Source organism: Sciurus vulgaris (genome assembly GCF_902686455.1).
Source record: "Sciurus vulgaris genome assembly, chromosome: 1".
NCBI classification, from domain to species: Eukaryota; Metazoa; Chordata; class Mammalia; order Rodentia; family Sciuridae; genus Sciurus; species Sciurus vulgaris.
The window spans coordinates 45309822-45332455 of NC_136461.1; the positions used below are offsets into that span (position 1 = coordinate 45309822).

The window sequence follows — 22634 nt, forward strand, 5'->3', positions numbered from 1 at the left end:
AATAATAAAATCCAGCCTCCAATTAGAAGCTCATTAATCCTGAAGAATAAAAGTGAGGTGAGAAGGAACTTAAGGAGTGAAGCCCATCAGATGTTTGTTGGAATCACAAATCTTACTCAAAATAAGAGTTAGGTACACACCAGGAATATGATGATTAATTCTGGAATTACAGGAGATCTTAGATATCATTACTCTATTTACTAGATGGGAAGACTGAGACTCACCACACAAGCATTATGATGGTTCCTTTTCTATAAGTCTCTGAAAGTCTCTTCAGAAAAGAGTTCATGTTATTCATTTCTGTATCCCCAGTACAACGAATAATTCCTAGCACTTAGTGGGTGCTCAACAAACATGGATTGAATAAATGTTTAAGAAACAACTCAGAATCCAGAAGATGCAGCTTCCCAAAAAATACACTCTGACCTGTGGATCCTTTTCTTCCTCTTCTGAATTTCAATCTAACATCACTCACATCCCAAATTCTGACCAACTCAATCCCTGCAAACAGCACACTGCACACTCACCAGGAATTAGTTATGAGGAACTAACCAGCTTCACTTTTCAGATGGGTGAATGACCTTTGAAATCCTGCATCTTCACACAGTAAAACTATAGCCAAGGCTTTGTAGAGCTCTGAGAGACAAGCTGAAGAGTCTGTGACTTGGCTGCCCCAGGGTTGAGGGATCAATTCCAGCGCACCCCTAACCCTTTGCTAAGACTGTCTTAGGAATCACCACCCCGAAGGAAGCTCCAAGTAGGAGGAAGATCACAGATGTCGAGAAAGTAACTCAGACCTGTGTTTGTAAACCAGTTTTGCCACTTACAATCTACATGATCTTCAGTAAGTTGCTTAACCTCTCTGAGCCATCTAAAGAACCATGAGGTGAAATACCATACGGTAGGTATTTAACAAAGGTTAGTTCTCTTCCCTCCTATTCCTGAAAATCTACTATCCCTCTGTTTACATGATGCCAATCAACTGGCTTAACTGGTTTCTTCAATAAGGTGGCTGAACTAACCTGGACAGGAACTGTCACTTGCATTGAGCAAGACTGCGGCAAGCCATTCCAGGGTACTGCAGAGAAGACAACCCTCACCCAGAGCACACTCCCCATTCCCAGCCCTGTCAATGTTCCTTTTGTGAAATACAGAAACCTTCTTCACATCTGACAGCGGCCACCTGCACAAATAATTCGGGGATGTAATTTTGTAACTGAATACAGCCTGAAAGCTGAAAAGTTTGAAGTCCAAAATAATCCCTTTGACCTTCTGCCTAAATGCTCACTAATTACTTTTTAATTTGTAGTCGATTTCCTCTCTCTGTGCTGTCCTGAAAGGTTAAATTTTCATTTTAGAAGTATCCAGGGAGTGAATGGCATTACAAGACACCTGATTAAAGTACAACTCAAACTTCTCCCCCAGACATCTAAGTCTTTTTTTTTTTTAATTTTTACACACTGCATTTCGATTCATTGTACACAAATGGGGTACATCATTTCGTTTCTATGGTTGTGCATGATGTAGATTCATACCATTCGTGTAATCATACATGTACATAGGGTACTGATGTCTGTCTCATTCCACCATTTTTCATACCCGCCTCCCTCTCATTTCCCTCTACATAATCTAAAGTTCCTCCATTTTTCTTTCACCCCCCCACCCCCATTACACATCATCATCCACTTATCACAGAAAATATTCAGCCTTTGGTTTTTTGGGATTGGCTTATTTAACTTAGCATGATATTCTCCAATTCCATCCATTTATCTGCAAATGCCATAATATTATTCTTCTTTATGACTGAATAATATTCCATTGTGTATATATACCACAGTTTCTTTATCCATTCATCTGTTGAAGGCACACTTTTACGTTGCTGGTGGAGTTGCATATTGGTGCAGCCACTCTGGAAAGCGGTGTGGAGAATCCTCAGAAAACTTGGAATGGACAACTAAGTCTTGATCCATGCCTCCCTGGGTTTTCCAAATAGCAATGGGTGAGCAAGAAGTTGGGTAGAGCAAGGAGTTGCTTTGAAGGAGGAAACTCCTCACTGAGAAAATTATGGGCTACAGACATTAATAAGACACAGTCCCTGCCCGTGAAGAATGCACACTCTAGGGACAAAGACCCATAAGCCAGGTGAGAGGAGCTTCTACAGTGGCATTTACTAAAATGGCAGCATGAAGATACCCATCAGCACATGACTGCAGCCAGCGGGCATGCAGTACCTGTTTACTGATTATTTAATATAATAAATATATTTAAAAGATGACTTGCTGTCGTTAGATATGACAATCAGGCACTCAAGGTGCAACCACACATACTTTCCTTTTTTGGGGTAGTACTGGGGAAAGAACACAGAACCTTGTACATGTTAGGCAAGTGAACTACATCCTAGCCTTTTTTATTTTATTTTGAGACAGAGTCTCCCTGAGTTGCCCAGGCTGGCCTTGAACGTGGGATCTTCCTCGCCTCAGCCTCCAGAGTAGCCGGGAACATAGGCCTGTGTCACCACACCCAGCTTCAAGGCTATATATAACTAAGAAAAAAAAATTCAGAACTAGAAAGGTGTTCTTCACAAGAAGTTTACAAACTGCTATTCCATTCTCATCCCCCCAACCCGACTTTTCTCCCTGAAGGTGGGGTGGGCACTGAGAAAAGTAATTTGAGAGAGCTCATCTACTTCCTAAAACATAGATGCTGAAAAGATGCATGCTAATAATAATATAAGAAAAAAACCCAGCAGTTTAAAATGTTCTTAAATCCAAAAGAATTTTCTTACTTAGGTTTCTATTTTTAATCAGCACAAGGATTGTAGTAAAGTGAAACAAGTTGAAGTCAAGTAGATCTACTGCAGTCATTCCAAGTTGTGTCTGGTCTAGAAAAATTAGTCAATCTTTTAACTACTGAGTATAGGAGGTCATTAGGGGTCTGGGCCAGGAGTCAGCTCAGTCAATATTTGGGAGGGTAAAATAATCCAACACTAGTTTTTGGTTCAGTAGAAGAAATATCTTGATATCCATAAGATTACTACAAGCAAGTATAGGAATAGGAGTTAAGTTTTTGGAACCACTAAAGATCTTAAGAAATAGGTACCAGGCACGCTGGCGCAAGCCTGTTATCTCATCTCTTCAGGAGGCTGAAGCAGGAGGATCCCAAGTTCAAGGCCAACCTGAGCAATTTAGTGAGACCCTGTCTCAAAATAATAAAGGGCTGGGAATACAGCTCAATGGTTTGGCATCCCTGGGTTCGATCCCCAGTACTTAAAAATAAATAGTCATCAACAACAACTGATAAAAATAACTTGTGTCTTCAGTGTTGGTTCTCCTGAGAACCAGCCGTGTGACCACAGGAGCGTGTTTTCACTTCTGCTCTCTCAGGCTCCTTTTCTTCATGTGTAAAATCAAAGGGGCACCCAGTCTTACCAGGTGTCTCACGGGCTTTTCTGTTTCAGGGGTCTGCATCTTAATCCTAGGTGTGGGACTTCCAGGGCATTTCTATGAGGCAGGAGAACTTCGCCACCCAACCTCATCCCAGCTGAGGTAACAGAACACACCGCTTTCTTTTCCATTTGCGAAGATAGATGCCAAGCAGAGACCTCCAGAGTTCAAAGATGTTCATTCCTATAGAACAGCTCCAGAAAACACCTCAAGTCTTCAGGCTTTCAGATAAAATCTGAATAAATGTCTGCAGCACTGGGCTCTGTCAGAGAAGGAGGCCTCCGGAAAAAAAAAATGGGAAGAGGGACCCAAGGGAATAGACGGGAACCCCTGCTGCAATTTCGATGCTGTTCTAGGGGCTTGGTGGTGGTGCCCCATATCTCTCCCAATAACCCTTCTCAGGTAAGCAGAGAGCTTTGGACTTCACAAAGGCCCAAACTGAGGATCAGAGGCAAGGTCCCAGAGCAGCAGCGCCGGGAACGCAGCAGGGTCCAGCTGGCCTTCCACAGAAGTGGGCACCGTCACGTTTTCTAGCTTCAGGAGCCTCTGACTGGAACTGAGAGGAGTGCTCCTCAGAAATGGGCAGCACTCTTCCTGCAGATAGAAATCCAGTTGCTCTGTGGCTATTCTTAGCTGCTCTGACACATGGCCCTCCCCCAGCAGGATGGGGACCACAAAATGTAGGCATTGGGATGCACCAGGCAGGGCTGGTGCAGTCAATGACTCCTAGGTGGCTTGCTATAGGAACCTGATTGTTCCAAAGCTAGGTTCTCTTGCCAGAGCTCCCCAGGAAGCCACTCTCTGTGATGCATTTTTCAGCTGTTGAGAGAAAAGAGTAGTTCCTAGGATGTTTCTCCAATGGTTCTGGAAGCCAGGCCCTTAATCCTTGCAAAGCAGCAAGGAGCCAGCTTCCCCCAGAGGGACAGACTGTCTAGAGTCCTTCTTCCAAATCAAAACAAAAAATCTCCCTAACTTCCCCTTTACCACCTCTCAAAATATGTGTGAATCAAGCAGAGTGGGGGGAGAGGATAGTGAAGATGCCCCCCGGGGGGGGGAGTGAGGCCTTCACTATCCCCCCTTCCCTTGGTAACCCTGCCCACCTGACCCCTCTATTGCAGTCAGTTACAAAGCCCCCACTGTTCCCTCTGCCCATCCTCCTCCTCCTGCACCCCACCCCACCCCACCCCCACACATACACTTTTTTAAAGGGCAAAATGCCAAATAACATCATTCCCCTTCACCATGGCATTGCCATGAGAGCGGCCTGGTATGTTTGCCTGAGAAATAAAAGGTTTTCATGGAAATCTCAGCCTCCACTACAGCTCCCCCTTTGTGGAAATGGACTTGAAAAGACACGGAAGGATTCCCAAGTGGCACCTAACTAGAAGGACAAGAGGGAGGAGACTGCTCAGAGTCTGAGGAAGCTTGATGTGCCTTCGAGAACCAAAGGCCTTGAGATCACTTGCAAATCCACGTTCCCCAGCGTGTGACATACCCCGTCCTGGACAGCCCCACCTTGCAATAGAGGCTCCACTATAAAATAAGGTGGGGAAGGGGGAGTGTATAGCACATACCTTATCCCAGATGCAAACAGTGCAAGATGTAAATCACAGGAAGTTGTGTCCCAGCCTGTATTCTTCAACTGAGCTTCAAGAAAAATCAAAGATGGTTTCCTGGGTGTGATTTGGTTTTGCTGCAGTATGGAAGTAACAGACAAGTCCCTCCCACCTCTACCAAGCCATGGCAATGTGACTCTGGACTAGTGAATTCTCTGGGCCTCAGTTTCCTCATCTGCAAAACAGGTCCTGCAGTCTTGCAAGGCTACCATGAAGATTTCCTGACATGGTGTGTCCAACAGCCTTCCACACACACAGCAGGTGCATGCTAATGTTCCTTCCTTCTCCCCTCAAAGCACAAAGGGGAAGGGGGTGATTCCTAGGAGTAGGACAATATCCGTGAGAAATAATCTCTCTGTCATACTCCAAGGACTGCTGAGAGCGAGGCTGCATATGTGGGCTGCAGCTTGTCCATCAAGATGACAGAATGGGTCTTGGGGAATTAATTATTCAACAAACTTGCCCTTCACAAATCCCATCCAAAGGAATGGTTTGATGCCTTTCAGTACACTGGCTATACAAAACACTGAAAGACCAGTGCACTTCAAAAGCCTCACAAAACCCAGGCCTGGGTTTGGCAGGAGTTCCTCAGCCACTGGGTTTTTCTGTGTGTGGTTTATAATAACATGCAAACCTGATGCCAAGTCCTAATCTATTAAGGGACTGCCAATTAGCAGGAGGCTTAGAGCTGCAGGTTTGAGAACCGGGGAGCAGGTCTAATTAGGCTTGCGAATCATTTCTCTCCATCACCCTCTGCAGTCTGACACAAGGTATACTGGCCAATTGTTCTGGGTAGATCTTTGCTATATTCCTGTGCAAACTGTTTTTTGTTTGTTTGTGTTAAGATTCTAGACTTGGAGGCTAGAACTCATTTTCATATCAGCCTTAAAAAGTAAAATTTGGAATTGAACAAGGTTCTCCTCTGGATGGTGATTTTCAGAATGGTGATTTTCAGATTCCCTCCATCAGAATTTTCAGGGAGGGCCTAGAAATTCTTTCTCCCCCTCCTTTTTTCTTCTTCTTATTCTTCTTCTTTTTTTTTTTTTTTTTTTTTGTAGTGCCAGAGATCAAACCCATGACTTGGAGCATGCTAGGCAAAAGCTACATCCCCAACCCAAGAATTCTTATTTTTAAGATCTTCAGTGATTCTATCTCAAGGTGATTTGGGAATCCCTGGTCTAAAAAGTAAAAACTTCACTTCTGAATGAAAGGGCTATTTTAAAAAAACTCATATGTAAAATACATATCATGCAATTACACAGGCATACACCAAATAAACATAATTCTAAGCCACAACAAATGTCTACCAAGCACCTGCTGTGTGCCACGGAGAGGAAATATGGAGACGAGAAAAGCCAGGTTCCTTCAGAGGGAAAGCTCGCCAAAGACCGGGTGAGGACTCGAGCCTGCAGTTCCCCTCACCCTTTCTCTTCTGCCTCGTCACGAATTTAGTTTTCCTGTATCTTTGTCAGAACAGCTTTAAGAAAGAAAATGGGATGACTTCGATGCCAGGCTTCAGAAGAGGGAAAGCCTGAGAAACACCTGACTTCAAGACGCATGAGAAAACATGTGCCTCAGGACTGTCTGCTATGCAGACAAATGGAGGGTGGGGAGAAACACTGGGAAGCCCTCTACACAGCAGGAAAAGCCCTGGCCGGGGCTTGAGAGCCCAACACTGGACCCTCTGGTGATTCAAGAAAGTCCCTTTTTTTCACTGAGCCTCCTTGTCCAGTAAGGAGAGGAGGCTAGACTAGTTGGCCACACGCCAGAGCAAGTTCAGCATGAACATCTCCCCTGAGGCCTTCATCAAAGTTCACTGTCCAGTTTTACCAGGGTAATGACCAACCCAGAAGAACCTGGGTTATCCAGAACATTCTCTAAGAAAAGCTGGTCTCAGCAATCTCTAATCAGTTCTAAAATTCTATATTGTATATGCGGCTTTCAAACAAGACTGACTTCCTAGGCGGCAGGGCCAATGTTTAATATTTATCCTCTCGACAGTGCTGGGTACACAGAAGAGACTCAAAATATGGATATGCCTGAGCCAGGTCATGTTGAGCAAGGTCACTCTGGTGGCCCTGTGGGAGATGGGCTGCAGCACAGGAGCTGGAGACAGCTGGTTCCTGAGGTATGACCAATCACCTTCCCGAGGAGCAGCCTTCTACATTCTTAGACACATCCCCATCCACCCTGAATGAGATGGGTCAAGGCCTCTCCCAGCCATGACGCCACTCTGGGTCCTGGACAACACAACTCAAATAAACACAGCCTGCTCTCCAGGAGCGTCTGGGGCTGGCTCCCTCATGGCTTCACACGCTCCTCTTCATGCTCCTCTAAACTGACTCTGCAATCTCCCTCCACAGACTCCCCAGGTGACCCTAACACACCATGCCAGAATGCACCTGTCTAGATGAGAACTGAGGGGCTAACGGGGCATGAAGGGAAATCGTGGCATGAGATACCTGCAAGCACGTGGAGTCCGCAGACACACCTAGGTCCTAGTCTGTACCTTAAACAAGTCACCTAACCTCTCACAACAAGACAGGAGGAATAAGAAAGAGTATGCGGAGATGCCATGAATAATCCCGGGGCTGGCACACAGAAAACGCTCAGTTACTGCTGCCTTTATGAATAGAGGATGGCTGGAGGAGATAAGGAGACACAAGGGTTCTATTGCCCCATAAAGAGATCCATTATTTATTTCACAGATAATTACGGAATATGTATTGCGAAAGTCCACAGCCTTTGGCTATTTTATGGGTCCTGAGGGAGTGATTGAACAGAAAGAGATCAGAACTAGCACAGGCTTTGCAGGGAAGGAGATGTGCGCTTGAAGCCTGGATCTGTTTCTCTTTAGTTCTGTTTCACGGAGCAAGTTGCTCACCTCTCCATGACGCAGGGAAAACGAAGTTATTACAATTAATCTTGAAGGTTAACTATGAAGCTTAAAGATTCAGTACCATATATAGAGTGCTCTTAGTTCACGGGCACTACTGTGACTGCTCATGTCTTCTCTACAAAACACACTAGAATGAAGAAAAATGATTAGGATAGCTTTGTCCCTTCAGGATATCGACACAGAACCTTTAAAGCAGGCAAAAGCAAGAGTATATATAGAACTAAAAAAAAAAAAAAAGTCTCTTTAATGTTTGATTATTTCCAGCCAAAGGGAAATAACCGGGGCTTTTCTTAGCACTTCATGCTGGTTTGAATGGAATGTCCTCTGGAACTTCCCTGGTCGCTTCGTATCATCAGTCTCCATCTCTGTCCCATGATACATTGGTTCATTCTCTTTTCATTCATTTTTTCCCCCAGTAATATCTATATTGAATAAAGCATAGACTCAATGAGGGACATGGGGCAGTCATAGTTCAAACCCTTCATTTTATATCCATGTGAGGAGTGGTGTTTTGCCTGAGGGTATCCAGTGGAAAAGGGACACCAGTGATTTCACACCACACAGTTTGGAGGGTGCTACTCACAGGCTTCAATTCTGCCTGGGGCTAAAATGAAGGCTACTTCCACTCCCACTCTCCCACCTTTGGCAGGGCCTTTGTCTTCCTTGGGAACGAGGACAGCCTAAGGACCAGGGACTGGCTGGCTACCTTTGCTGATTATTGCCATATTGGTTCTAGACTTCTCTGGGGTTACTGGGGTCCATATATGTGTGTGTACCTGTAGGTTCCCCATAGTCACTTAGCAGGAGAAGGAAACTAAAGCTAAAATAAGCAATTTACCAGAGAGAGAGAGAGAGGGGGGAAGAAAGAAAAGAAAATCAATGCCCAATATCTAATATTGACTAGTTTTGCTATGAAATGTGGCCTTATATCCAGGGAATTACTGGGATGCCAATTAACCTATGGATCTGAATAAGAATGGGACAATTGATCCAACAGGCTTAAAAAATGCTTCACAGCGATAAAGCTTAGTTATATAAGTTTAGTATCCTGTACCTAATTTGATTTTTAAATAACCTCAAAATGTAAGTCTCAACTGGTCAAACTCAAATTTAGCAGCTAATAACCTCCAAACATTATTTCATACTAAGTAAACTCAGGTCAAGGGAGACCTCTGTTTCCCCTGTTCATGGTGTTTTCAATGATGAGTAGGAAACAGGATGTGACGAAAATGTACCATTTCATGCTCGGTCTAAATGCAAGTCTGAAGCTACTTGGCTTGGTCCTCAATTTCCTCACATACAAATGGCGGGGGGTGGGGGTTAAAGGGTTGAATCATGTTGTCCCCTCATCAAATTCATATGCCCAAGTCCTAACTCTCACTACCTCAGAGTATGAACTTATTTCGAGACAGGGTCTTTACAGAGTTAAAACAATGTCATAGGGTGGGCCCTAATCCAAAGTGACTGGCGTCTTCATGAACTGAATACAGGGCATGTATGCAGGGCAAATAGGGAGAACACCATGTGGGCACAAAGACAGCATCTGCAAGTCAAGGTGAGAAGCCTGGAACACAGGATTCCCTCACAGACCCCAGAAGGAATCTTTTCGCATTCCCTTGCTTTGGAACTTCTAACCCTCTAGAGCTGGGAGACACAGGTTTCTGTTAAGCCATGCTGTTTTATTGTGGCAACCCTAGCAAACTAATACAAGAGGCAAGGGTACCCACCTAGACTCTTGACTGGGGAACATACAGTAAGGGAAGTAAAATAAAGTGTGGGGGGGGATCCTATGTGTGATTAAGGGTGATGCCTAATTCCAAATGATGTTAAAGAGTTATTTAGATAGCAGGTGTGGTGGTACACGCCTGTAATCCCAGCAACTTGGGAGGCTGAAGTAGAAGAATTCCAAGTTCAAAGCCAGACTCGGCAATTTAGGCCAGGCCCTAAGCAACTTAGGAAGATGGTGTCTTAAAATAAAAAGCGCTGAGGATGTGGCTCAGTGGTGAAGAACCCCTGAATTCAATCCCTGGTCCCAAAGAAAGGGGAAAAAAAAGAGTTATTTGGTCAAGTAAAGATAATTTTAATTATGGAGACTAGTAGCAATTAGAAAATCATATACACTGGGGAAGGGGAGATAGCTCAGTTGGTAGAGTGCTTGCCTTGCAAGCACAAGGCCGTGGGTTCGATCCCCAGCACCAAAAAAAAAGAAAGAAAGAAAATCATATACCCTAAATAATTTAAAGGAAATCAAATAAAAATAATAAAAAAGAAATACAATAAAATAGCAATATGTTTGTATTACACAGTAAATCAAGTATGATCAATGTGATTTTTTTTCCCCATCTTTTCCAGATGTTAGGTGATATAAGTTCATCAAAAATGGAAAATGAATTTACCTTTTAGAAGAAAAAGGAATATATACATATATGTGTGTGTATATATATATATAGAGAGAGAGAGAGAGAGATGTATACATATATACACCACATATATATGTGTGTGTATATATATATGTGTATATATATATATATGTTTATATATATATATACACCCACACATGCTAGGATCAAAAATGACTTGAGTTTTTAAAAGAAGAATAAAATTCTGGCATTTTCTAGTAAATGGATGGAGTTAGAGAATATCATGCTAAGTGAAATAAGCCAAACTCAAAGAACCAAAGGCCGAATGTTTTCTCTGATATGCAGATGCTAATTCACAATAAGAGAGGGAGGAATAGGGAGAACAGAGTTACTTCATGTTAGGTAGAAGGGAGTGAAGGGAAGGGAGGGAGTATGGGGTAGGAATGATAGTAGAGTGAAATAGACATTATTGCCTCATGTACATATATGACTGCCTGACCAAAGTGATCTTGCAATATGTACAATCAGAAAAATGTGAGATTACACTCCATTTATGTATGATCTATCTATCAAAATGTATAAATGCATGCACAATCAGAACAAAAAGAACAATTTTTTTTTTTAAAAATGACTTGAGTTTCTAAATTTTGTTTAATTTCATTGAACAATTTATATGTGCTAGGCCTAATGTTAGGCACTAGGAATATAATGAAAAGATGAGTTCCCTGCCTCAGATTACACTGTTCTACATAAACCCATGCTTATCATCTATGCCCCTCCATAAAAAAACATAACATTTTCTCCAAATTTTAATCATACAAATACTCTAATTCAACTGTGTGGAGGCCAGGGATATAGCTCAGTGGTACAGCACTTGCCTAGCAGGGATGAAGCCTTGAGTTCAATCCTTACCACCGCAAAAAAAGTTGTGTTGAGTCTATATAAAAACATTAGAAACCTTTCTTCCAAATATTAGCCAATAAACTAATCAACCATTGTAGCTTCTCTGATTAGGTATCGTTTTCAAAAATGCTACCTGCATTTTATGAGTCCAAGCTAAGGGAAAAGCCATCCCTATAGCTCACGACAACATCAAACTCAAGTCAGACCATCCGTTTGCAGATGCAAGAAGGCCCTGGAACCTCAGAATGCAGGTGTTTTCATTGGCTGAAATACACTTGAGGCATAGAGCAAACATGTAACATCACTAATTTATGAAAAGACGTCCCTTCCTGCCTCACATCTCTGGGTCCCATCTGTTCAGAGGAATCAATTTTCAAATGTGTGACCCAACACCAAGCCCTTCTTAGGGACAGTGCTCAGTGGACCCATGCCCTCTCAGCACAGTCCTACTGTTGATGGTTCTGCCAAAGCCACCCTCCTCCTGGCCATTCTTTTTGTTCCCCCACCCCCAACTTACCAAGCAGTTGACAGGAAGTCTTCGCTTGATAAGTGAAATTTAGATATATTAAAAAGAAAGAGCATTTTTTTATATTAAAATATTTAAAAAATGAAAAGTAGAATCCACCAGGATTTATTTTCTCCTTGAGTTGTGTAATGGAGTCTTCTCCCCTGTCGCTAACCCTCGTCTTCCTGAGCTGTCCCTGCTGGCCTCCTCTAGAGGGTAAGTTTGCTCCTATTTAGAATATGAGTATTAGAAGTTTGACTTCTATTAACCAGTTAAGTTAGGGAGGTGGAGGGAGGAGGAACGTGTGTATGTGACTGCAGAGGGAAGAGCTCATCCCAGAGGGCAATCTCCTGCGCCTTCTGGTCACCTAGATGTTGAGCTCCTTGAGTAGGAACTGTATCTTTTTAATCCCACAGCAGCGTCAAACTAGCAGATAGCAGGTGATCAATACCCGCTGCAGATGAAGTGGGCGGATGAATGCACTGATTACTGGAGTTGCTTTGGGCTTTGTAACAAAACCACTGCTCTTCAGGTCAGACGTCCTTTCTAGAAAGGTAATGTCTCTGTATCTTTGTGGATCATTCCCCTTCACTGCTAGAAGACCTATGTTGTCGAGTCCACATTTTATAGGCATGCTGATTAGGCTGACAGGAGAGAGATAACTCCTTCTGAAACTAACTTTCGAAGGTTTTGAAATATAATACTTCACTATAGGGAGAAACTTTATACTTTCTCCATCGATCTCATAGTTTCTCTTCTCCTCAGCAAGTCCCAGGGCGCTTTTCCAATCCCACATTGCTCTGTGTTGAAGCCAAAGCCCAGTTTCCTGCCTCAAAAGGCCCTTTGTTTGAGCTCTCTTTCCCAACCAGCGTATCCTGAGCTTGAACCCCTAGCTTTTGAGCATTCAGATGCCTTGGCAGCAAGGACTTTGCCAGCAGGTTTGTGGTCCTTAACAGCTTTCGCAAGCCTCAATGTGAGGGCATGTCTATGGCTAAGAAACTCTTTTCATGGGAGGGAGGGGAGGGAGTATTATTTTAAGAGTTGCAAAAACAACTTCAAATTGACTCTTTAGTCTTTAATTGCTACCAGAAGACTGAGAACTTCTTGTTCTCTTGTATTTAATTAAGATGATAGTTTTAATCAACTTTAAATGATATTGGTTAATATGCTCTGCTCAATCTCTCAGGCAGGTTTTGCCTCAGAACACTGGAATGCATTAAAGACAAATTTCCAACATATTCCCTCCCAATTGGAAAACACCTTCAGCAAACGCAGCTGGAAAGGTAGTGACATCTGGGCAGCCACCACATGGTTCTCTGGAAGGACTCCAAAGTCACTTTTCAAAGATCAGATAAACTGTGTCTAATCCATACTTTGTACACCACACGTGCTGCAAATCCAGGTAGCAACTCTCTTATGCACTCATTTGTCCCAAAGCTTGCCAATTATCTATGACAGATAACAGTTTCCAAACACTTAGGGGTCAGGGTGTAATAATGTCAAAGAGCCTGCTGTCTGCCAGGCACCGCCCAATCTCCAGACAACCTGTAAAATAGGAATTGCTGTCCCCACTTTACAGATGAGGAAACAAGTTGAGAGAGGTCACAACACTTGCCTCAACTGATAAGCTATCATAGGAACCCAGAACTGATTGACTCAACTGACTCTAAGACACATCTTTCTGTTGGGGCACATCGTTTAGAACTCTATGCGTGTGGTTAATATTGTGTGAGGGTACCATGGTCAATCTTGTCCTCCATTCTGGGCAGCACCCAGTGACAGCATTCAGCAATTCGACATGTCAAGACCTCCAAGAAACAGGCAGTGCCCCTGGTATCCTGCCATGACTCCCTGACAACCTCTGCAGATATCAAAAACCATGTAACTCAACTGCCTCTTATTTAGGGAAGGAAATTTAGATCAACAGAGTGCAAGTGACTTGTTAAGGATCACTAACTAGCACCAGAGTGGAATGGCTTGAGACCAGTAGGTGAAAGAAACCTGCATTGAAGTAGTGAGAGGCAGGGTGAACAGAAACCAACTTTAAGAATGGGTTCTCTTCCCATAGGTTAGAAGGGAAGAGAATATGAGCAAAGGCCAGAACACAGCCTCCGGCTTGCTGTCTCCAGGAAGTAATAAGCCTAGTGTGGATGAAGGCAGATGTTAATGAGAATACCCGTTACTCAAAATGAGGCCGCTCAGAACCACAAACTCTTCAAATAGATGCATCTGGGGAGTGGGATGTGAAAGGATGTGAGCAAGGATTATTCCCTTCTAAAATAATCATCTTTTTGGAATATTTTTTATAATAATATATTACTGTGCTTTAGGATGCTCTATTAGGGTTTAAAAGGTTTTGACACATAAGCCAATATCTGATTTAAAGAATAACATCTCCATAGTGTAAAGGATGCTATGTTTTTCTTGAATTGAAATCAGTCCTGTACAAGACACGAGTGTATTTCCTCCGGATTCTACCCGTTTGCTAAGACAATTACTTCTCTGAACCTAGTTTTCCTGTCTGTTAAATAAGAGTTGGAGAGAGGAGAATTTCTAGATGCTTGGGCCCTCCATCTCCTGCATAGTAAGATTATTCTAAAGAATGGTCACGGGTACAGGGCAGATCAGAAGCAGAAAGACCACGCTGCTGAAACGGGTCCATCACTGCAGCCCTTCTTGACAACGGTGCTTAACTGCCACTGTGACACTGCCGCCTTCTGAAGCCCTCCTCCAACAGCCACCCCCGAGACGGAGCCAACTGCTCCCTCCACTCTGCTGCTTCTGCACAGAGTACTCATTGTCTTCCTACGACCGCAGTCGCCCAGCATCTACTCCGGAAGACTCAAGGATCTCAGTGCATCTCTACTGAGATCTCAGTGCATCACCACCACTAATCCAGGCACTTGTAATGATAAATTGATTGATAGTATTATTAATGTTAATAATTACTTTACCAATACCCTACCAAACCAAAGAGGCTGGGTTAGAATTATAAAAGGCTGATTTCCTGTCACCATAACCTCGTTTGAACAATTAGAACTGCCTGCAAGGAATGAACACGCCTCGCAAAAGTATTAGCAGAGGTTTGATATTAACGAAGATGGTTGAGTGGAGCTATGTCCTGGACTGGGGTGGGGTGTGTAATTGATTAAATGGTAATGAAATCTGAGCTTTGAAATATAAACACAGCACCAAGGTAAATCCTAGGAGTCTCCTATGCCTCAGTTTTGTCATCTGGAAAACCAGAGGAACATGCCGATTCCACCAGGCTATGGCAGGGATTGAATAAAACGTAGGAAGCACGAGAACACGGTAGAGACTCTGTGGTCTTAGTTCTTTTTGGAGTCAGACACTCTAGAGTTTTAGTCTCAGTCCTCTCAAGAGGCAAGACTGACCCAGGAAAGTAAAAAGGCAAATATAACAAAGGTCCATACTATAGCAATCATTTTTAAAGGGATTTCTAAGAGTTGAAAAGCAATAAACCCTTTCAAAGTGACAAAAGTAAGATCAAGAATGACAATACAGTCCAACAGAGAGCAGTTAAGGAGAAAATTCTCCCCCTTCCTGCTCCCTGCTAGTGTGACCCTCACATCATTTTAAGGAACAGGATTGTGGAGGAAGCACTGCCCCTTGGGCAAGAGAACTAGAGAATTCTTCATACTAGAAGATTTAACTGTCACATTTCACAGCTGATTCAACAGGGAAGGTTACTTGGCCAAGGAGGCCCAGCAATTAGCCACAGTGGCCTAGCAATTAGCCACAGTTAGGACATAAACCAGATTTCTTGCCCCCCCAGTTTGAGTATCTATCCTCTATTAGAGGTTTTCCTGGACACTCAGATGAGAAAAATCATTCCTAAATACAGCCCTAACCTGGAAGGTAGTTTAAAAAAATTTTTTAATAGAAGCCATCATGGTTGGCATAAATTCAATTTGTTGACCATGTTCAAAACATCATATGAATACAAAAGTGAATTTAAATAATTAGCTGCCCTTAAGTTAGCTGCATATTCCCAATTCTCTCAAGTTCATTAATACTTTATTATGGGCAATCACAGACTCTAGTAAGTGAAGGGTTTTTCCATTTTCAACACACTGACTTACATGATAGAGATATTAAGTACATAGTTTTTAGCTTCATAACTATGCCTAGTAATAATCCAGCTGTGTATAGAAAGAAGAGAGATTTTACCAGTGGCTACCTCAAGATTATGGGATTACAGGCAACAAAAATTTATTTTTCTTTTTGCTTTCTCTCTGTACTTTCTAAAAGACTTTTTACTATTGTTTTCAACAACAAAAAAAAAAATTTTGAACACCTATAGTATTCTAGGAACTCAAAATCTAGTAAAATAGAACTGTACAAAACTATAAAACCTACTGAAAATTTTTACATTAGAAAGGTCAACACAAAGTGGTATGGAGTCTAAAGAAGAGCCAATTCCTCACAGAGGAAACCAGGAAAGGCTTCAGAGAGGAGAGGCTCACTCATGTAGCACTGGAAGGGGCCAAAAAGAGCTAAGCAGCACAAACCGAGCAAAGGGAAAGAACGTGGAAGAGCCGCAGTGGAGATGTCTAGAGCAAAGGTGTGACTTGAGGGAGGACAGGCAGGAAGGAAGGACATAGGAGCAAGTGGGGTGGAAGACAGAAGTGCTGATTGGGGCCAAATTCTGAAGGTTCTCAAATATGCTGACAAACATACTGTGTCGTGAGCCAGGGTTCATAGAAGTCCTGTTCTGAAGAGAAGGGCCAATGTGCTCAGAGCTGCAGTTTTGAGAAGTGACTCCTATATACTAATTGCACAGATAGTACATAGGAGAGAGAGATTATCACTCTAGAAAAAAAAAATCTGCCAAGAAAATTCTCAGCTCTGAGTGAGTGACAGCAAGTGTCTGGGGAGAGTGAAGACAAGAGAGCACACTGCTATTCAATTATGCAAACAAGAGTTCACAGTTACAAAGTATTTTCCTCTACATACTGGATACCACACCACTCTATGAGATAGGCAGGGAACTAATGGTTCCCATTTTATAATGTGTGAAGTGGCAGCAATTTGCCCAAGGTCACCCAGCTTATACAGCAAAGCTGGGACCAGAGCCCAGATCAGCAGTGAGCTACCTCTTAGACTCTACATTTTCATGATTTTATTTAATTATCAGCTCAAGACATCTGGCTTTGTTTTTTTCCAACAAATGTTCAAGTGCCCATCTTCTCACTTGCTCCTTGAGAGCAGGATCCACCTCTTGAATTTTTTTTTTTTTTTTTTTTTTTTTGCAGTGCTAGGGATCGAACCCAGGGCCTTGTGCTGCAAGGCAAGCACTCTACCAACTGGGCTATATCTCCGGCCCCTTGAATATTTCTTTATATCTTCCTCCGCACTCTATTTATCTCAGTAAACACTGAGAAAAGATAGACAGCTGACTCTCAGGAATGTTCTCTGTGGCTTTCTGACAACAGCAATGGTCAACAGCCTGGGATCCACTTTCCCGGGGGGCCTTGTGGGTATGTTCTATTCATCCAGGGACCTGGGTGCAGGAAAAGCCTTGCTATAAGTCCTATGGCCTGAGACACCTCCTGCCAGCGGCTTTGCTGCTCTGCATTCTAAGTGTGAAGGGTCTGTACAAAATGGGCCTGCTCTAAGTCCTATTTAACTTTTCCATGAGTCCGTGTTTGTCAAAGCTTCATGCCAACTCTGTCAGAAAAAGAAATGCCACAAAACTTCTTTTAGGAAAAGGGAAAAAGACCTACTTTATACACATGGTCTCATGCTAATCACACCACCATTGAAATCTCAGCTGAATAGGAGCCTGACAATAGCCTGGGAAACGCATGGAGTCTTTTCCAAAGTGCAGGCTCCTCGCTCAGGCCATTTCATTCCCCTGGCTTTTTAACTCCTTTGGAGAAGACTGATAAAAATTAACAATGCCATCTGAAATCGCTATCCCTCTGCAGGACAGCCACTTCACTTCTGTAGGACACTGGCAAAGTGTTCTTCTATCATAGCTTCTGTACTTTTCTTCAAAGGCGCTACAAAATTGGAGCCAAGATACTTGCAATAAAAGTAGATATAAGGTCCAGTGACCTGCTCAAAGCAGATTCTAGAAAAGCACTTTCCCTGGAAGCGTAGTAAATGATCTCTGCTGGAGATTAACTCGTTGAATTATTAATGCAATGGGTCACCACCCACCTGTAAGAACTGAAACAGGCACTGCTGACCAGCTTCTGAGAAAACTGAAATGAACTCCAACCTCCTCCTTCATAGGGTTGTTGTGAAATTCAAGTAAGTTAATAATGCATGAAATGCCTCAGCTCACTGCCTGCCACATAGGAAGCATCCAGCAAAGTTCACGCCCTTTCCTTCCAGCCTGAAGATCTTGAGTCTAACCTCTGTCCCCTAAGAATTTACAGAGAAACAGGAAATGGTGATATGGTCAAAAGGCTTTAAACCCCAAATCAACCTTACAAACTTTACAATACCTGATCATTTCATTTTAAAACATTCTGACTCGCTTGCTTTATAAGCTCATTATTAAAAATGTAATCAGTGAAAATTCAAATGGCAGTCTTCATTCTTGGAGGAAAGAGCACCAATGTTGGTTGGTTCATGTCCAGGAGCTCCTCAGTTTCTGTCCCAAGGCCAGTTGCCAGTCCCCCAATCTCTCTGAAGGGGACAGCCTCATCTATGACATCAGTTAGAGGGGTTCCCCCCTTCAAGTTTGTAAGAGTCCATGAGATTCATGTATGTGCCTGACTACAGTGTTCGTGTTCAAAAATGTTCACTTCCCAGCCTTTTCTCAGTTGCCTGCAAAGTGCTGATTCTGGATGTGGGGGGTTTGAAGTTTTGCTTGCTTTTTAAGGTTAGGAAGACCTATGATGAGAAAAATTAATAGAGGCAAGAAAGAAATTTTAAATTCAAACTCTCAGATGCACTGTATCATTTGGTAGAACTGTGCAATGGAAGGGATAATTAATAATAAATCCTTGGATTTCACAGTTGGGACAAGCACAAGTGTAAACAATTTAAGGCAAAAATCATAATTAAAGGTTCCTCACTGTCTTAGGAAAATTAAACCTAAAACCAAGACCATTTATTCTCTCCTGGATTGAAAGCTCTGTATTTTGTTTGTTTGTTTGTTTGTTTATTTTGGGGTTTGTTTTTGGTACCAGGGATTGAACCCAAGGACACTTAATCACTGAGACACATCCTCACTCCCCTGCTTTTTAAAATGTTTTATTTAAAAACAGGGTCTCGCTGAGTTGCTTAAGTTCTCGCTGAGTTACTGAGGTAGGCTTTGAACTCACAATCCTCCTGCCTTGGCCTCAAGATAAAGCCTGTATTTTTAGTACTTTGACCCAAGAAGTCCCTGAGAATTCCCATTCAAACAATGATCACAGTACAGACCTCTCAAAGCAATCCTTCAGAAGGTGAGAGGGACCCACCATTCCTCCATGGTCATTGATTGGAGCTATCCTCTCTAAGCAGATTTCAGTACAAAGTCCACCAAACAAGAGCCTCCAGTAAGTCAGTAACACCTTGAGAAATATTTTTAAAATTCCAGTTTTCTGGAGCACATGATGTAGAGTTGCTTCAAAAACAGGACTACGCATGCTGGGGTTGTGGCTCAGTGGTGGAGCGCTTGTCTAACGTGTGAGGCACTGGGTTCGATTCTCAGCACTATGTATAAATAAATAAATTAAATAAAGGTTCATCAACAACTAAAAAAAATTATTTTTTAAAAAGAAAGAGTATGCATTTAATCCAAATAGCCAGGATGACAGCAAATGCTGTGAGAAGAAATAAAGTATTAGGAGGCTTCTCCCTAAAAATCTACAGAGGCCCAACTGATCAAAAGAGTTTACTTTGAGCAAGTGTCTATGAAATCCACTGTGTGGCTGAAAAGCATTTCTACCACTTCCTGTCAGTGGTTGCTAACTCTATAACAACGTGGGCCATTTGTGGGGAAGGCTACTGGTGGAAGTTCTGTTGACTGCATTTGATGAATGAGCTGCATCCACAACCACTAACCAGAGAAGCTCCAAATTTCTCAAAGGTTACACCAAACCACAGGATGGCAGATGGAGTCCATGACACAAAAAGGGTCCCTCACAGGGTGACCCATTACTGCTGCCTGATGTGAGCGGCAAAAGGTCTAGTTCAGGGCCATACTTCTCTTAGGAAGCCTTCCTGTAGGACTCCAGGACCCAGGGGTGTTCCTCACTCATAAGTTCCCAGAGCCTCTGGTCCATTTGAGGGTGTCCAACCTTTTCACCAATGAAGACCCCTCAATGTTCCTTCTTGCACCCTCTGTGACATGAAAAAAATATCTTCACTTGCAAAGTCAGCTTTATTTTAAATCAGTTCTCCGCTTTTGTTAATCAAAGCGTAGAAAGTGCCAAGCACATCTCCTGATGAGCAGAAATAATGAACAAGACCAACAGAGTCTGATGAAGACTGATGTCATTCAAATCACAAATACAGAATGCCCAAGCTTTGACTAGGCAGATGGTGATGCTCTGAGTTAGTCTTGGCAAGATAATCACTAACAAAAGTAAACATTAGATATTTTTGAAGTACTAAAAATAGGATAGGATGCTCCAGAATTACTCTAATAGACCTTTTTAGATCCAGAGAACCCAGGTGGGAATGACAAGTCTAACTCACTTCGGACAACTCTTCACTTGCTGTCGATGTGAAAACCAGCTTGGTAAAGCAGCCTCAGAAACACTCAACACAAGTAGGAGCCTGGGGGTTAAGAATGGCCTTGTGGGGCTGGGGAGATAGCTCAGTCGGTAGAGTGCTTGCCTTGTAAGCACAAGGCCCTGGGTTCGATCCCCAGCACCCAAAAAAAACCCAAAAACAACAACAACAACAAAAGAATGGCCTCGCAAGACAGACTGGGGAGCAAGACAGACTGGGGACCGCAGTCTTCAAAGTCACTTGCTGAACAACCTTTGTTATTTTTAACCTCTATCTCTGAATCTTAGCTCTGTAAAAGGGAGATAACAGTGATCAGCACTTCATTGGCTTCTTAGAGGATTAAATAAGACAATGCATGCACAGTACTTAACCTGATGAGAGGTAGCTTATAAACATAAGCCATCACCATTACTTATGCAGGCTTCAGGCCAAATCCCAGGCCCATACATATCTGTGAACTTGGCCAGATCATTCACCCTCTCTGAGCTGTAAAACCATTAACATTTAGCTTATTCTCCTATTGGAGAAATTAAGTGTGATATCATGTGAAACACCTAATAATAAAGGTGAGTGCCTTTTCTTCACTCTCCCATTTAATTTTGTACACACTTATGACTTGATTTTTAGTGCAATGTAGCTAGGTGATCAAACTATGTGTGCTTGACTTACACCCTATTATATGTCCTGACATTCAGCACAAAAGTCTAAAAGATACATAGTTTTATAATAAGGATACATAATTTGAAAATAATTTTAACTTCTGAGATAACAATTATGTATATAGCCATATATTCTGGGGGAGGGGAAAGGGTGAATCATCAACCTTAGCAGGAACTAAATAGAAGCATTTCTATTGCATGGCATTAAAATGATTTTAAAGTATATCCTAGGAATAAATAATAAAGGTTTTATATGTATATATATGTATAGACACATATATGTTTTAATATTGGCACTTTAACAGTTTTCAAGGTGCTGTGAAGACCCTTTTTTTATTTTTATTTTTATTTTTCATTTTGCTGAGATAGGAGCCTGTATGTCACACCTCACTATGGCAGTGTGACTCTGGAACTAGCTGACCACCCAGCACCTGTTTCTCCATCAGTTTATTGTTCCATGTACACTATTTTTAAATGATGTGACACTACCAAATGATTAAAAACTTTGTTTCTTGTGCAAAATGCCTCTAAGAACAAAGTAACACCATAGTGGTTTCACAAATATGTTAATCCCAAAGATCTTCAGTAAAACTTCTGTATTTTTTTCTTACATACTTTAATTAATCTTAAAATAGTTCTAAAATGGCACAGCCACCATAGAAAACAATTTGCAGACTCCTCAAAAATTTAAACATAGATATCATAAGACCCAGCAATTCCGGTCTGAAATACACAGACCTAAGAGAATTGAAAACATATGTACCTCAATGTTTCCACCAACACTATTTATAATAGCCCCCAAATAACCCAAAGACCCACTAAGTATGAAACGTATAAATTAAATGTAGTATATCCATACAATGGAATATTACTTGGCAATAAAAAGAAATTAAGTACTGATACATCTGACAATGTAAACCTTTAAAAATCATACTAAGTGGAAGAAACTAGTCACAGAAGACAACATATTTAATTATTCCATTTATCTGAAATGTTCGGCATAGGCAAATCTTCAGAGAATGAAGGTTGATCAGTGCTTGTCATGGGATGGGGGAGGTGGACAGGAATGGGGAGTGAGTACTGAAAGGCACAGTTTCTTTTCAAAGTGATAAAAATGTTCTAAAATTGGTTGTGGCAATATCTTTACAACCTTGTGAATAGACTCAAAACCAGTGAATAGCACTTTAAATGGGTGAATTGTATGGTATGTGAATTACATCTTAATAAAGCTGTTGAAAAAACATAATTACGACCCAAGAAAAATCTTTTCTCTAAATCAAGGTTTGCAGTTCACTTATTTTAGGGGTCATTTGAGGAATTTAAATTTTAAAAAAATTTTTAAAGAGACAACTTCAACTTCGTCTCTGTAATCAGGCTCTGCACATAAAGAAACATCTACTAATCTTATCACATGGGTTTTCCTAACTCTTCCATAAATATCACATTTCAAGTGTTTGGGGAGGAAAGGCCTCATCACAGAACCCAGGCTTCCTTCCAACCAGGAGATCAGGAAGGACCTGTGATGTCTTTCCCACCCTCCTCCTCCTCCTCT

General features: G+C 42.1%; 1 protein-coding gene across 3 annotated transcripts in view; it reads right to left on the bottom strand.

The window, feature by feature from the left end:
• The window catches only part of PLPP3 (phospholipid phosphatase 3), an 80462-nt gene that overhangs the window by 48357 nt on the left and 9471 nt on the right, over positions 1 to 22634 (bottom strand). Inside the window, exon 1 of one of the 3 annotated variants that reach the window (XM_079102053.1) lies at positions 17913 to 20469. The exons of the other annotated variants lie outside the window; for them this stretch is intronic. Coding sequence (XP_078958179.1) covers positions 17913 to 17985 — 73 coding nt within the window. The 5' untranslated portion in view covers positions 17986 to 20469. Of the gene's footprint in view, positions 1 to 17912; positions 20470 to 22634 lie in introns of those variants that run through there. 3 annotated transcript variants of the gene reach the window in all.